This window comes from Mesoplodon densirostris, chromosome 13, assembly GCF_025265405.1.
Source record: "Mesoplodon densirostris isolate mMesDen1 chromosome 13, mMesDen1 primary haplotype, whole genome shotgun sequence".
In the NCBI taxonomy this organism is placed as follows: domain Eukaryota; kingdom Metazoa; phylum Chordata; class Mammalia; order Artiodactyla; family Ziphiidae; genus Mesoplodon; species Mesoplodon densirostris.
Genome location: NC_082673.1, coordinates 54,410,214 through 54,426,163, shown reverse-complemented (window position 1 = coordinate 54,426,163; position 15,950 = coordinate 54,410,214). Strand labels below are relative to the sequence as shown.

The following is a 15,950-nucleotide window of genomic DNA, read 5'->3' as shown; positions in this document are numbered from 1 at the left end:
CTATCACGGGAAGGATGGGACCACTGCTGGGACCGCAGGGCCGGCACAACCCGGCGGCGCACCAGCCCAGTGACTGGCGACACTTTCTCTGCTGGCGACGAGCACAGCAGGTGATCCTCGCTTTGCGTGACTCATTTAACCCCTTCACCCTGGGATTCTTTTGCAGGAAAAGAAAAACATGACACTTCTATGGGTAAAGACTTCCTTAAAGGGGAAAAAGACATTGAAACCTTTGTGCTCTGTGAAATGAGGGAACAAAAGGGTTGCTTTCAGCAAGTTTATATCTGTAGGAAAATCAACTGGGTACCGGCCACTTGCTAGAGAAAAAAAAATCCAGCTTGGTTGATGTAACCATTACTCTAGTAAGAAAACAATGACTATCTGGTTCATTTCCTATTGATCACTTGGGAAGGTTAGGAAAAGGGACATATGTGTCTGTAAGCCCTCTAAAGTACACATTTTCTTCTCTTTTCTTCTCACTATGTAAAACACATACCCATTCTTATTATCCTAAAGTCACTTGAAAAATATAGTGATGGCTTACAAATAGTGGAAAATACCAATAAGAGGCAAAGAAATGAGCACTTTACAGACACCGAATTTGATGGGCTTTAACGTGAACCGTTTTATTTAAAACAGGGATCCATCAGAGGTGGTGAACTCTCAGGGTCAATGTTCTAGAGCATGGCACGGATGGATGAAAGGGAATACTCACCAGCACCTCACACGGGACTAAAAGACAATGTCAGCAACACACCATGGCAGGAAAACAAACAAAATGGAAAAGGCACCTGGAGGGGAGGGGCTGTGGTGAGCACTGCCTCTCGGCAGGTCCACGCCTATGCACTGTGGATAAGTCTGGACAAGCGACATTGGAAAGGGAACAAAAAGGTTCCGATCTGAAGCCCAGGATCCTACGTGGGTAGCTAACCTTTCTTCAGCCTGGTTTCCACCCACCGCTGTGTAGTTTCAGGTCCTAAAAAGGGGAGAAGGCTGCTAAAGTGTAACACAAACTCTCCCCCACTTTTTTTCCTCTAGAAAAAAAAGAGAAACCTCCCCCAATTCAACTTCAGCAGTGGCTTCTGAAGGCTTGTAAGCATCCTGACATAAAAATAAGAAACAACAAAATAAAAGACAGATAAGTGGCCTGGACTTAAACCAGTCAGTCAAACGGAAAGGCAGATTCAGAAAAATAAAACCTGGTGACCCGTCCGTCAACTGTCTGGTTGGTGCCCTGCCTGAGTGAAGATGTTTAAACTGCATCCACAACACACACAAGCACAGAACTGCTTCTGGCAACTGAGTAAATAGCTACCCTCTCCTTTGAGCACTGTCCTGCTACCGGTGGCCACGTGCCAAGTGCTGAAGTTACAAGAGACACCCGAGTGGCGAAGGACCCCCAGCAGTGGTCTGCCCCGTGTGGCCGGGTCTGTGGGCAGCAAGACTTATGCTCTCAAATAATGACCCCTCCCAGCCCCCGCTCCTTCCCGTTCACGCTATGCATTTCGGCCTCCCCCCAGGGAGGTCCAGCCGATTCCGTCCCCTCCCAGTTTGAGGCACTCCCTGGAACATCTTTGATTAACCAGGGTCCTTCATTTCTTTCCAACTCCGTTGGTGACTTTTGACTTGGAATGTCGATTCCTTCTTCTGGAAGAATGGCTCTCGCTGTTGCCTGGATGCTTGGGTGGGCCATCTTCAGAACCTGGCCAAAGGAATCGGGACACACCGTCACTGTGGGCTGTGGGCTCCCGGCTGTGGGCTCCCGGCTTGCGGCTTCTGAAGCCTCTGATTCTGGTTCTCCCTGTCCGGGCCGCCCCACCGCTCCTCCACTGGTCCTTGTGCGCCATCTAGTGGCCTCGTTAATGAATCAAGGCACAGAAGCCCCGGCACTGAGTTAGCACAGCTGGGGCCAGGGTGTGCAAGCCATGGCTCCACAAAGAGCTCCTCAGGAGCTTCCTGAGGATATTGACGTTCACACCTTAGGGTGGATCATGGTCATGGTGATGGGGACCAGAAGTGAGAGCACAAATAACATCGAAGCACAAAGGAGGGACAATTAAAACAAACCACATGGGTGTCGAGTCTACCTTAGCATCAACTAGGTGTCCACACCTTGACCTGCTACACACCATGGTTTCTAAATACCTAAATTGGAATGGATTCTTGACTTGGCAAAAATCAAAGATATTACATGCCCTCAATGGTTTGATCTGGAAGCCACCTTTACAATCAGGCCCCTGCTGCTGCTTATGACAGGCAGCCCCAGAGCCATACACTGAAGATGCGACATGCCCTCAAGAAGCTCAGTCTGCAGGGACGGTGTCGTCTGTCACGCTCTATCATTTGTGTGGGAGCTTAGAGAGAGACGTCTACATTGGCTGAGTGCTGGGCAATCAGCAGGCATCAGCCAGGTGGAGGGTGGAGCCAGGGTAGTGGTGGGGTGAGGGTGGGCATGCCGGGTAGGGGTGTGTAAGGCCTGGAAGGTCATTGGAATTTTCTGGCATTAGGCTGGCTCTGGCCTCGGGCTGAGCACGTGGAAAACCTCTGGCTTAGCAGCTAAGCCAAAAGGTTCTCTGCTCCAGGGCTCAGATTTTTTTTTTTAAACTGTCTACCTTTCATTTAAATATATCTCTACCATTGCTTGTTTCTTTTAGTCTTTTCAGTGGAGAAACCGGAATTGCCACGGACTGATCTCTAGGATGGTTCTGAATAAGGGAGCCCAGGGGAACCCCTGTGCCTACCTCCATCAGCATTCCATAATATGCTGATTCAGGAGAAATCATCTCAGGGTGACCAGCACTCGGTAGTGTTTTCCCCAGGGACAGCTGTGATGAGCTTCACCCCAGAAGAACTCAGGAGAGCAACTGCCTCAGCAGTGCTTTCCCCTCCCTTGTCCCCACTTCTCTGCGCAATTCTGTGGGTTAAAATTCATGGTCTCTGACATTCAGTTCTCTTCCTTCAGTCAAGCCCACAATCAGCTCATAACTGACATGGAATTACTATCCAGTGGAGCCTCCTCTGGGTCACTGTTCTACAAGTCAAATTCTTTAAGATAACCAGGTGGCCTCAAATCTTTCCAAAATGCTGCTTGGAGAGAGGCCAGTGGGAGATCCCTGACTACACTGTTGAGATCCCTCTCATGCTGGTCTGTCTCTTGAATGAACACGATTAAGTCGATCCACCTCTTTGGAAAGGTTTCTCCTCCTGGCACACAACTCTTCCTAACGCTTTTCACTCACAATGAAAGCCAAGAGGAAGAACATCCCCATCAGGATGCTTGAGACAGTGGGATCTTGTTACGTTTTCCTGTCTCAGAAAAGGCAGAACCACGTGGCACCTCTTCTTACGAAGCAAGTTTCTTGGGCAGAACCCGTGAGCACTTTGCACGTTTCTTAATAAGTAACAGGAGACATGTGATGAGTAGGTTTGAGACCCTTCAGGGCATATATTTATCAACATTCGGAAGATAAATACTGATGCTAAATCCCTTTACTGGGCCTTGGGAGGGAGAGGACCCAGGAGAGTTTTTAACAATGAGCAAGAGAGAGATACCTTTTGTACCTTTCCCGTGAGGCCAGGAGATGTCAGGGCTGTAGGTGCCATCTTCACACTCTGAGTAGGTCTAGGGAGAGAGGCAGGCTTAGTGGTGGAATTTCAAGTGCTCCCAGCAGGAGGGGGGCCAGCAAACAAGCGAGGCTGCTCAACTCTGGCCTCTCCCGGGCTGGGGATCCCCACCAGCAAGTGCAGGATGACCGCACGCTTATGCTCTCAGCTATAAGATCAAGGCTATATCCCAGGTGATTCAGAATACATCTTCTAGGAAGCGCCTCTAGCTCCTTAGACTAAAAGTATGAATAAAGGATGAAAGCTGTTATTTTTACTTAAAAAAAAAATACAGTTGACAAGACTGCTACGGCATTTTAAGCCCACTCACATCTATCCTCTACCTTAATCTTCATCTACTATGAAGTGGGCAGGGCAGGAGTTTCCGGATGGGAGCCCCAGGCTGGGATACAGGAAGAGGCCTGGACAGAGTGAAAGACCTAGCTTTTCAAAAACTGCTCTGGGGCTTGCCATGCAATTTAAAAAAAAAAAAAAAAAAATATATATATATATATATATATATATAAACAAATAATTAAGCTTTAACTCCCTCAAGAAATGAGGATAAAAGTCCTGACCTGTGGAATAGGGCAGTCACGAGCAAGGATGGCAACTGATAGGAAGTGAATTCTGAACTGGCTACGTTTCTAAAGCGGGGAGGCTGACACCCAGCTACATGCCACATCCTCACATGAATGTGCTCTGGGCTAACGCGCCAGGCAGGACGTGGTTGGTTTACATACAAGGCCATCTCCACCCTCCCTTCTGTACCTTTTCTCGGTGACCACAGTGCTCCGCGTACCAAACCATGCCGTACAGACACAGGAAGGTAGTGAAAGCCTGGAAGAGAAAAGCAAGCACAAGACCATTTTATAAGTGAGGGTGCACAAAAAAATCCCATTTCCCGGAGCTTCAGCGTTTCAATGGGAATTCGTACACGATGGCTCGACGCATTTCTGCCTTCTCTCCCGGGATGCCGGTTACAGAATGGCTGGATGCGGCAGAGGTGAACCCCGGGGGGCAGCACCCCTAAAGCTTTCGGCAAGAAGAGTTCCGATGAGGCCACAGTTACCACTGTGACTCCACTGTCAGAGTGAAGATCATTTCTAGATGTGGGATCAGGTGGGATGCGTTTTCTGAACAGCTCTACAGGTTCTGCCTAAGAGGACATATAGGACTCTATACTGTATTTCTTTTTTTTCTTTTTGGCCTGATTTTCACAGCCCATCCTCTGCACCCTGCCGCCATCACTAGAAAGAGTTAAAAGGACTTAGCTTGTCAGCTTCTGAGGGGAAGAGGATTTCTGAATGAAAAAGCAGTTTCATTCAGCCTGGGGTCACAGTGGTGCCGGAGGGCACTGGGGACACACACCCAGGTGTAGGTGGCAGACCCCAGCGGGATACCGCTGCCCTGGGCTTGGTGCTGCTTTTTAGTCTCAGTGGCCCCGCTCTGACCCCAGTTCTGGTTGCTTTTGTTTTTCTCAGTTAAGTATATAGGAAGCTAAAGGGAAAATAAAAATGTCTTGTGAGTCCTGGTGTGAAAAGAGAAGGGCATGGTCCATGGGTACCCAGAGGCCAGGATCACCTCCGCTTCCCCCCGAGTGTGCCCCACTGGCCCCCCTGCACCCTAAATTATACTCTAATTTAAGGAAAAAAATAGCACTTAAGAATCCAAAGTTTAAAAATGCGTCAAAAAACTACAAGTCGGGGAAAACTTCCTGGCTGTCTGGACTAAGCAGTGTTGAGCCAGGTCCTCCAGCCATGCCTCCGCTTCCCCTCGTGACTGTAAGTGAATCACCAAAACCCAACCAAACCAAACTGCCCATCCTGCCATGACGTTTCTTCAGAATTCCTTGATTTAGGAACCCACTGACAGTGAATCCTCCTCAAGGATTCCTAAGCTCCATCTCTTCCACTGCATGTCCTCTTGGGGACCTGTCACCTTGACCCAGGCATGGGAACAGTTGTGAAATCATGATGGACTCTTCCCTTCTGGAATAATTTTAATTCTTTCGAAGAGTCATAACTTTAGATCTAGAGGCATGGCCTCAGAGATCGTTAATTTCAATTCCCCTCATTTCACAGCAGAGGAATGAAGGCTCAGAGAGGCGACTGCCTTCTCAAAGACACACAGCTAGAGTGTGGCAAGACTGAAGCCAGAACGCAGGTCTCTTTATATCCCTGGATCAAATTTCAGGGATGGCTATCGAGATAAATTCTGATTTTATGTCTACACATCTTTATATCTCTATTGATCTGTCCACTCATCCATTCCTGGAGGAAGAAAAGCATCACGGGGAGAGCCAGTCTCATCCCATCCCTCTGCACAGCCCACAGCCTGGAGGGTGGAGCCAAGACCGCAGGGAAGGCCGGGCTGTGCGTTCCCATCACCGCAGCTTGTAGTCCAGCCCTGGCCCAGGTCCTCAGGTCAGTGCCGTTCACTGAGTGTCTGCTGGGCGCACAGAGTCACCTTAAGTCTCAAGAAAGAAAGGAGTCCAAGCGCTCCAGCGGGCCATTCTCCTTCTACATCAATGAAGTGGGAATAGCGGCACGGTGGAGAGGTAACATGAAATATAAGAAGACCCACTAGTTCATTTTATATTAAATCCATATGCAAACTGGCATAAATTAGGAATTTTTTTAAAAAGCTCATATCCCCCCCATCAAAAAATTAGGCAATGAATGAATATATTAAAATTACAAAATGAAAACTACTTCTAATCTTTAACATATTCCAGTACTTGTTCAGATTTCTAATATACAGCCACCATTAAATGTACGATTTTCACGGCATGGCAAGAGTGGGAAGGCTAGAGCTTCCGCAGTGTGTAAACCTACGTATATGTCAGCTCCTTGACAAAGGGGAGAACAGGTCGGCCTAGGTTTCACAGGGAGGGTAGGGAGGACAGGTTCCACCTGCGTGGACCAGTCAGTGGCTGTGCGGGTGGGGGCGGGGGGCGGGAGGGGGGCGCCGCTAGACCACGGGAGCAGTCAGGGCTGGGCTGGCTGCCACTGTGCATCCCGTCCACCAGAGGGCAGGCGTGTGGGGCTCTTCCTCCTCCTCCCCGGGCTTCCTCCATTCCCCTGGGAGGGCAGGCGGGCAGCTGGGCAGCTGGGGCTGCTCTAGCAGCAGACAGCTGGGCAGAGCTGGCATTGCAGCGGGCAGGCAAACACTGGCAGGCGCTGGGAGGCAGATGCTTATCATCACGATCGCCATGCAAAGGGCCTGCCGCAGCTGCCAAGTTCACCACTTCACCTGGGTACAAGAGGCCCCTTTTATACCCTTGTCCCAGGAGACAAAAGCTTGTAATTTATGGGTTTGCAATCACACCTGTGGAAATCTAGGCAAGTACCCACTTAAAATGTCAAGGCCTGGATTTCAAATGACAGTTGTACGGATATTGTTTAAATAAAAGGAAGAAAAAAAGAAAAACGTGAGGGCTAAGAGCCAAGGCAGCACACACACCCCGGTGTGGCTTCCACGCTATGGTAAGGTGTGCTCAAATCACCCAGACTGATCAGACAACTGGTGCTGGGGCAGCTTATTAACCAGCATATGGGAACTTTACTTCCACAGTGATCTCAAGTTCTGTGTACGTTCTCCTACCAGGCAAGGCAAATAATTGGGGGCTTTGTTTCTCTTAGTGTGGAGGCCTGGTGTAACTCAACGCTCTCTTATTCAATAGTGTTTGCCTCACTCCTAAGATTGAGACCAATCTTGATCTCTAATAAAGGCCATGATTATAAAAACGTGCCAGGACCTTATTTCCACTCTTTTTCTCTAACTGGTAAATGTGCAAGGCAGTGGGGACCCCTAATCATCCCAGCCAAAGGCCTCTTTTCAGGCCAGGTCCCCCTCCATGGCATTCATCACTGCTAACTCTTAACTGGGGGATTCTGCTTATCTTCAAAGTCCACTTTCCTGTGGCTCTTTCTTGCCCTTGGCCTGGCCTCTAAAATGTGGCTGCTCCCCAGACGCCATTCTCAGCCAGCTTCTCCTTCCCACACTATGTTCCCCGACTCTTACCGACCCAATGGCTCCAACCGTACCCTACACACAGATGCCTCCCACCTCTTCCACCTCCAGAGCCGACCGAGTCTTTCCAGTGCTACTGGACAGACCAGAATTTCCAATGACCCAAGACACCTTCACCTGTAAAATCTAAGGGTCCCTCACACCTAACTCATCTCCTTTCGAGGGGCTTCTCTGATATCCTCCAACCTGTTACTAGCACCAGAAGCCACCAGTGGCACAAACAGGAAAGCGTGGAGTTGCCCTCCCCAGCTCTCAGAAGGGGACGGCATCTATCGAGTTGGGCTCTTTAGCTCTTGGATCCAGCCCTTTCTCTGCATCTTCAATGCCGCTGCCTTGGATAGGTTCTCACTGAGGTCCCTCCAACACCCTCAGGCTCAGCCCTTTTCCAATCCGCCCCCTCAATACTCTCCCACCCTCCAGCTGCCCTGTGAGACAGTCCTTCCTCTGAAAAATCTTCGAATCTCCAACCAAGACACACAGAGCCCGTCCTACCCAGACGATCCCCTCCGCCTCCAACTCGCTCTCATTCTCGCTCCCCAAACAGGTCGCTGTACTCTTGTGACGCTGGCACTGGCATGGCTTCGAGTCTCTGGACGTGCCTGGCTCTCAACCTGCCTCTGTGTGTCCCGGTCTTTGTCCCATGACCTCAGTCCTTTCTTCTCCCTGCATTTGCCGACTGTTTCCTGTGCATCAGGCACTGTGCTAGCGTCCGTGGGGACAAAAGGACAGTGGAAAATTATTCTTTGTGGGCAGGAAGTGCCGTGTTGAGGAGACTGATATAAATGCCCCAGATTACATCACACTGGGGCTAGAACTCAAAGAAACATGTACCACATGCGACTGGTCCCCCGAGGAGGGGTTGTCTAGTCTGCCCTGCAGGTTAGAGCATATTTCATGGAGGACACGGATTTAAGTTTGGTCTTGGCATTAAGATTCACCAGGTAGAGAACGCAGGGAAAAGCACTCAGATCGGGCAGAGACAGCCTCCTGGGTGAAGGCAAGACAAGTCTGGAAGGATGGTGGGTTGAGGTAACTAGGAATAGCTTGGCGGAGCCCGAGCACAGGGTACAGGGGGTGGGTGTGGCCAACGATCCAGAGAGTGACGGCCCTAAACACACAAGCAGGACTTCCTATTTCAGCTGGTAGGTCTGTGGTGGGGATGCGGCTTCCTTCTTGCTGTTTCTGTCTACACAGAGGGAGCTTCCCTGGTATAACACTCCTGCCTTCCCTCACCCCTCGCCCCTTCCCCAGGGAGGCAAGTATCCTAACCGACTAGGCAATAACAGATAAGGAAGCTGGGCGTCTCCCAGTCTTTCCCTCTGGGTGCGAGGCCACCAGCGCAATGTGGGGGGCCTGCTTCCTGGGGCTGCAGAGGAAGCGTGTCTGCTTCTGGGGTTCACTATTCTGAAGCCCCTTGTTGGCACGCACCTGAAGCTGATACTGAAAAATGTGGGCTCTCATTAGTAAAGCTGCCGTTCTGTCTCCATAGCCTTCGTCCATCCTGACTATCTCTAATTGCTCTGAACCTGGTGGGGGGGAAATGTTGTACTGTTGGGCCCTCTAGGCCCCAACAATAGGGAAAATGATTCTACGCGGGGCAAAGGGGTTCCGATTGGAATTCTGGAAGGTCACGCTGGCAGCAGTGCAGGGAATGGAGGTGAAGGGCACAATGGAGAAAATGGGCATCCAGAGGGCAGAGGCGGTGGGAACAGGGAGGAGGGGGTGGAGCTGGGCCACCCGGGTGAATGAACAGAGCCGGAGGGCTGACAGAGGAGAGGAAGCAGCCGCCTGGGTCTTGGGCTGGGGCACCTGAGGGACGGGGGAGCCGTTCACTGTGATCCTTTGGGATCCTGAGCACACATCACCTCCAGGAGCTTCACCCCAGCTTGTCTGCTGCTCTCTCTAGGGCTCCTCTAGCTCCGTGCACACACATCTTTCTTTTTTTTTTATTTGCACACCTTTATTGGAGTATAATTGCTTTACAACGGTGTGTTAGTTTCTGCTGTATAACAAAGTGAATCAGCTATACATAAACATATCCACGTATCTTGTCCCTCTTGCGTCTCCCTCCCACCCTCCCTATCCCACCCCTCTAGGCGGTCACAAAGCACCGAGCTGATCTCCCTGTGCTATGCAGCTGCTTCCCACTAGCTATCTATTTTACATTTGGTAGTGTATGTATGTCCATGCCACTCTCTCACTTCATCCCAGCGTACCCTTCCCCCTCCCCGCATCCTCAAGTCCATTCTCTATGTCTGCATCTTTATTCCCTGTCACTAGGTTCATCAGTACCGCTTTTTAAAATTCCACATATACGTGTTTGTGTTTCTCTTTCTGGCTTACCTCACTCTATACGACAGATTCTAGATCCATCTACCTCACTACAACCCAAACATCTTTTATGATGTTTGTAATATAAGTAGTTTGCATGTGTAATTCCCACGTGGACTTGGAGATCCCCCGAAGGGGGACACCCATGGACGGGGAGCAGGAAATCTCCAGCCAGACTATCTGGGTTTGAGCCCTGGCTCTGCCACATGCTACCTGTGTGACCTTAGGTAAGTTAGTGAACCTCTCTGTGCCGTTATCTATAAAAGAGGGATAATAAAGTACCTCCCCTCAAAGTGTAAAGATCAAATATGCAATTCATGAAAAGTGCTTCAAACAGTGTCTGGCACCTAGTAAGCATGAATAAATCTTCACCATCACCTACCTGTGTGGCTCCAGCGCCAGGGCAGCTCTAACAAGAACGTGGCAACATGACAGACTTATAAGGGATCATGCTAAGTGATACAGAGGCTGAGAAATGGGTCATGCCCTCAAAATAAGTTACCAAGGCAGATCCAAACTCACCAACGTAAAGAGGTATATGCTAAGTGTCTAATCAGTAAAACAGAGCAAGCGAAAGTCTCTAAAACTTAGAGAGAGACTGGAGGAGCCCCACCGGCTGGGTGACCAGAGACGGCTCCTTGGACACGGCCTTGGGGAGACCTTTCTGGCTGCTGATGCCCCAGAGGGAGGCCCACAGTGGGCTGTTGTGAGGAGGGCCTTTGGCCCACGTCCCAGGAGTCCCGCCTGCCTCAACCTCCCTGTGGTCCCAGCGGTGCCAGGTGAGGGCTGCACCCACACCTGCCCACCGCCATGGGTCACGCTACAATTCACAGAGCTGGGGTGCCCACGCCAGACAGAAATGTGAGGAGCGCATGGTGAGATCTCCTGGCCCATCTGACACACTGCCCCTACCAATCCTTATATCTAGTCACACTGCAACAGAAAAAATACATCTGAGCGTTAATTCCGGAGCCTGAGTACAAAGGAGATCATTATTCCCTTTCATTGTTCAAGATAAAACAGGACAGAACAGGCTCAAGGTGCCCTGGCACAGTTAGGATGTCTAGCAAGTAACCCTAAAAATAGACACCACAAGAGGCAATAAGAAACACTTTAAAAATACAGAGTTTAGGGGCTTCCCTGGTGGCACAGTGGTTGAGAGTCCGCCTGCTGATGCAGGGGACACAAGTTCGTGCCCTGGTCCGGGAAGATCCCACATGCTGCGGAGCGGCTGGGCCCGTGAGCCATGGCTGCTGAGCCTGTGCGTCCAGAGCCTATGCTCAACAACGGGAGAGGCCACAGCACTGAGAGGCCCGCGAACCGCAAAAATAAAATAAAATAAAAATACAGAGTTTAGTCTTGCTCCCCGTCCCCACCAATTAGACCTGAATCTGATTAAGCCTCTAGATCCAGCTACCGATTTACAGAATGTACAGAGGACAAAGAAATCTGTTAAATTACAGTAAGGATGGAGCCAGTAAAACCAGACTGAGGGAAAATCTAGAAGACAAAAGAGCTTGTTTCTTCAATGTAAAGGAGAGAGCTAGAGACAGAGGGAAAACTGTAGATTAAAAGAGACCTTTTATGAAAAGGCATGCCAACCAATTGCAATCAGTGGATGTTGATTCAAATAAACTGCTAAAAAATACAAAATGTAAGGAAACATTAGAAATGTGAACTTTGATTAGCTATTTGACAGTATGAAGGAATTAATTCTTTTTCAGGTGTGATAATGGTATGGTGTTTGCACCAACCAAAAAGCATTCTTATCTTCTTTAGAGATACGTCCTGAAATAGTAAAGTGGGTCTGCTTCAAAGTAACCCAGGGTTGGGGATAGTGAGTATGGAATATAAGGACATAAGACTGGCCATGGGTTGATAATTGTTGAAACTGGATGATGGGTGCATGAGGGGTGAGTGACCCCCTATCTATTTCCACATATGTTTGAAATTTTCTATGATCATTAAAAAAAAAAAAGCCTGAGTTAATTTTCTGGACCAAGTAAGTAAAAGGGAAGAATCTTAAATGTAAAATAAGACTTTTCCTCAAAGTAACAAAATAAATTAAGAAGCACAATCACAGAATTTTAAGCTAGGCAAGATCTTGCTTCATTTGAAAGATGAGGGAAAAGTCCCAGGACAACGGAGCTGGAGGCCCCAGGGCTCTTCCCTTCCTAGAGGAAAGCACATCCTTCATGGGCTTATAAAGTCGGCCTGCAGGGAAGAAACTGTATGGTCTGATTACCTCCAAAAACACCTCACATGGCCTATAAACAACAGTCTGTCATTTTGTACATAAACCCTTGGACAGTAATACATATGTTACAGGGCACTGTAACTATCCTTATCCCCTCATGGCAGGCCTGACATTTTCAGCAAGTGTAGATGAATTTTCATAAGCAAAATAAATGAGAGTATGATGCACCTGCTGAGGGCATTTGACCAGAACTTGCAAAGGTGACCGATTTTAGGTGCCATGTGGCCCTATGTATTTATTCTTGAACTTCAGACTAGTGGCCAATCTTGCGTTACTACAGTAGAATATGTGTCTATAAATTTCTAAGGAACCTTGGTACACAAGAGTGTTTTGTTTTGTTTTGTTTTAGAAGACACCATGGGGACTTTAACTAACACTTTTGGGTAAAAAAGTAATGACTTACCACACAAAGAAGCCAAAGCACAACATAGAGTATTTGGGTCTTAGAGAAGAGATCTTGTCCAAATTTTATGCAGACGATAGCTTCCAGGAAACCAATGACCCTGTTAGACAGAACAAGAGGTTAAATACGAAGTCATCTTATCAGAGCATTATGCATTACCAGAAATATGCATAATTCCATCAAAAAGCTCAAGTGGTCATAAGATTTCTGCCCCAAACACTGGAAGCAGGTCCCCTACAAAATGACACTGTGCTTTCTTCAGGAATAATATATATTATTATGTATACATACATATTTAGATTTAATTAAAAGTTTATTGTACTGTTACTCCTCTCCTTTTCTGCAGACTATTTTTTTTAGAGCAGTTTTAGGTTCATAGCAAACTTGAGGGGAAGGTACAGGGTCCCTATACCCTCTGCGCCGACACATGCACAGCTGCCCCCGCTGTCAACATGTGTCACGAGTGATGAACCTGCGTTGACACATCACCCAAAGTTCATAGGTCATGTCAGAGTTCACGCCTGGTGATGTACATTCTATGGCTTTGGACAGATGTATAATGACAAGTATCCGCCATTAGAGGATCATAGCGAATGGTTTCACTGCCCTAAAAACCCTCTGTGCTCTGCCTGTTCAGCCCTCTATCCCTCCCCAGAAATAATCAAATATTCTTTACATCTTCCTTCCTCACAGACTACAATCTCAACTCATACGTCTTCATAGCTGGAGGCTGCCTGGTATCATCTAAGTCGGAGCTTATCACAACGGGTGGACAGTCACCCCCTTGGCTGGAGCCCTTGCAGGGCCAGGGAACCTACTACCTCTGTGGGCAGCTGCCTCTGCTGCTCAGTCTCTTTAGCTGTTGGGAAGTCGTTCCTGGTCTCAGGCTGGTACCTGCCTCCTTCCACCCCTGGTCCTAACTCTGCCCTCCGCAGTCGTGAGCCTTCCAGGTGAGTCTTTCAGTAACTTGAAGGCAGCAATCACATTCCCTCCAAGCCATCTTAGAATTTCCAGATTTAATATGCTCCAGTTCTGCTGATGATAAAAACCCTTTATCCTCTGCATCTGTAAGCAATTTTGCTAAATCCAAAAACGCTGGAAAAAATAACTTCCATGTTTTCCTCTTTAATTAAAACATTCAAGAAAAAAAGCCAATCTTGTATAATACAACTTCATCTATGAATATTAAAGTCAGACCTTTATTAAGGTTCAGAGCATGAAGGTAAGAACGGATGAGGTGAGGGTGACATAGCCAGTCACGTGATCCCAAAGACTGCCCAGGAACAGCGATTTCAGATAAGGCCACCTTAGGTGTGTCTTGCTCACCACGGAATCTGGAGGGACTAGTCTTGTTGCACAGATAATCTCTAAAAAGGCAGGAAGGGGCCCAGAAGGCCCCCAGTCCCCTCCCTACTGGCAGACACAGAGGTCACTGCCATGGTCAAATGGATGGACGGCTCTGAACAACGGAATGCCCAGAGTCAGAACCACCTGTGCAAAGCAGAAAGTCTCCTGGACACGTCTCTAAAGAATCTGGAGCTGTCTTGGCCCACAGCCCCAATGAAACAAGGTTAGGAGTGGTCGCCAGAATCTTTTTGTTTGTTTGTTTGTTTGTTTTCCCTCCCTCCCACCCTCCCTATCCCACCCCTCCAGGCGGTTGGTTGCCTGAATCTTTACAGAGCACGCCCTCTTCCTCCCCACCTCCCCGCCACAACAAAGGCTGGCATGTTGGAGAGCAGGGCTGAGGTCGACTGTCACACTGAAGTCGAGGCAGCCGACACTAGAAGTCAGTGAAGCAGCGAGGGCAAGGGTGCCTGCCAGCGGACACACAGAGCATATGCAACCTCTTGCTGGGACCTCTTGCTGGGATGCAGAAGGACTGCATCAGAAACTAAGCCCAGGAAAGAAGTGTGCCTACCTGCCCTTAACCAGACAGAACACCCAGAGCTTACTGAGAGGTTTCTGGGTATTCAAGCCAACTGAGGCAGCTTTCAAGAGCTTGGTGACCAGCAGACTAGAGCTGGTTCTCCAATTCCTGTGATCTGAGACCCACGGCAGGAAGCCTATTTTTCACTGTGGCCCAGTACACACCCACACCCACACCCACACCCACACACACACACACACACACACACACACACACACACACACGACTGAAACAAAAGTCACACAAAACAACGGGCCCCTTGCTCTGACATCTTCGTACTCTATATCATTTTCAGAAAATGCTGTTCAGGACCCACTCAGCTGACTTCGTAACAACCTGAAGTTTGCCCTAAAGACCAGTGTTTTTCAGTCGGGAACTTTAGGATATGACTTGATCCCACGTGCTGAGGAATCTTAGCTGAGCTGCTGTCCATGAAGGTGACCTTGAGCAGAGACTGGGGGCGGGAGGGGGTGAGGAGTGAGGGTAAGGGCCGAGTGAGGTCAGGGTAACATGGGTCTGAGGGCCACCCCAGAGCTTGGTTTTTAGTCTGAGGGACATGGGAGCTCCTGGGGGGTTTGGGGCACAGGGGTGAACGTGATTCACTTTACATTTTAAGATGATGGTTCTGGCGGCTGGACTGAGAACTGCCGTGAGGAGCAGAGTGGGGCAGGGGCGCGTTTTCTAGTCCAGGGCGAGGACCTGGGGGGAGGTGTGGGGACGTGGGAAACGGCAGGAACTGGCATGCAGCAAACCCAACAATCACGTGGGCCCTTTACCCACCAGCCATGGCCCCTCACCGTCATCCCTGGCCCTGAGGAAGTGATAGCTGAGCTGAGCCTTAACCAGAGAGAAAACACATCCAACCATGCTCCATGGAACGTCCTGACTGCCTAAGAACCCCCGGGACAGGATGGAGAGGGTGAGAAGGAGGCACAGCATCCTGGGTGGCATACCCAGAACCATTCTGCTCAATTGTTTTGCTGTATGTTAGGGTCTGGAGCAAGATGTCACTGGAGGAAAGGGATGTTCTAAAAAAAAAAAAATTGTGACTACCGCAGAGGCTCGGGGCTGTCAGTGCAGGTGTTTTTGAGCAAGGGAGCAGAGAGTGGCAGGAAAAAGGGCGCTCAGCCTGGAGGAGGATGGGATGAAGGGGAGATACCGGAAAGAGGAAACTGGCAATGAAGCTACGCTTGCAGTGTGAGCGCTGAGAGTGGGAAACAGGCGCGTGGGCCGGAGGGAAAGCAGCATGAGAGGCTGTGAGCAAAGGTCGACGGGAGGATGGCGGTGACCCCGCATGCTGGGGAGGTTGGAGGGGTCGGGTGAGGCCTCCTCCGGTTGTCCATTGCTCTCTGCACACTCCCTCCTCCTAGAAGGACCCTGTGCTTCACGTTGTG

At 49.3% G+C, this 15,950-nt stretch overlaps 1 protein-coding gene across 1 annotated transcript in view; it reads right to left on the bottom strand.

Moving 5' to 3' along the window:
• Positions 1-600: 600 nt before the first annotated feature.
• The window catches only part of PTDSS1 (phosphatidylserine synthase 1), a 66,827-nt gene continuing 51,477 nt past the window's right edge, over positions 601-15,950 (bottom strand). Inside the window, exons 10-13 of the mRNA XM_060116208.1 lie at positions 12,630-12,729; positions 4,375-4,443; positions 3,553-3,622; positions 601-1,702 (exon numbers count right to left, since the gene is read on the bottom strand). Of these exons, the coding sequence (XP_059972191.1) occupies positions 1,593-1,702; positions 3,553-3,622; positions 4,375-4,443; positions 12,630-12,729 (349 nt within the window). The 3' untranslated portion in view covers positions 601-1,592. The remainder of the gene's footprint in view (positions 1,703-3,552; positions 3,623-4,374; positions 4,444-12,629; positions 12,730-15,950) is intronic.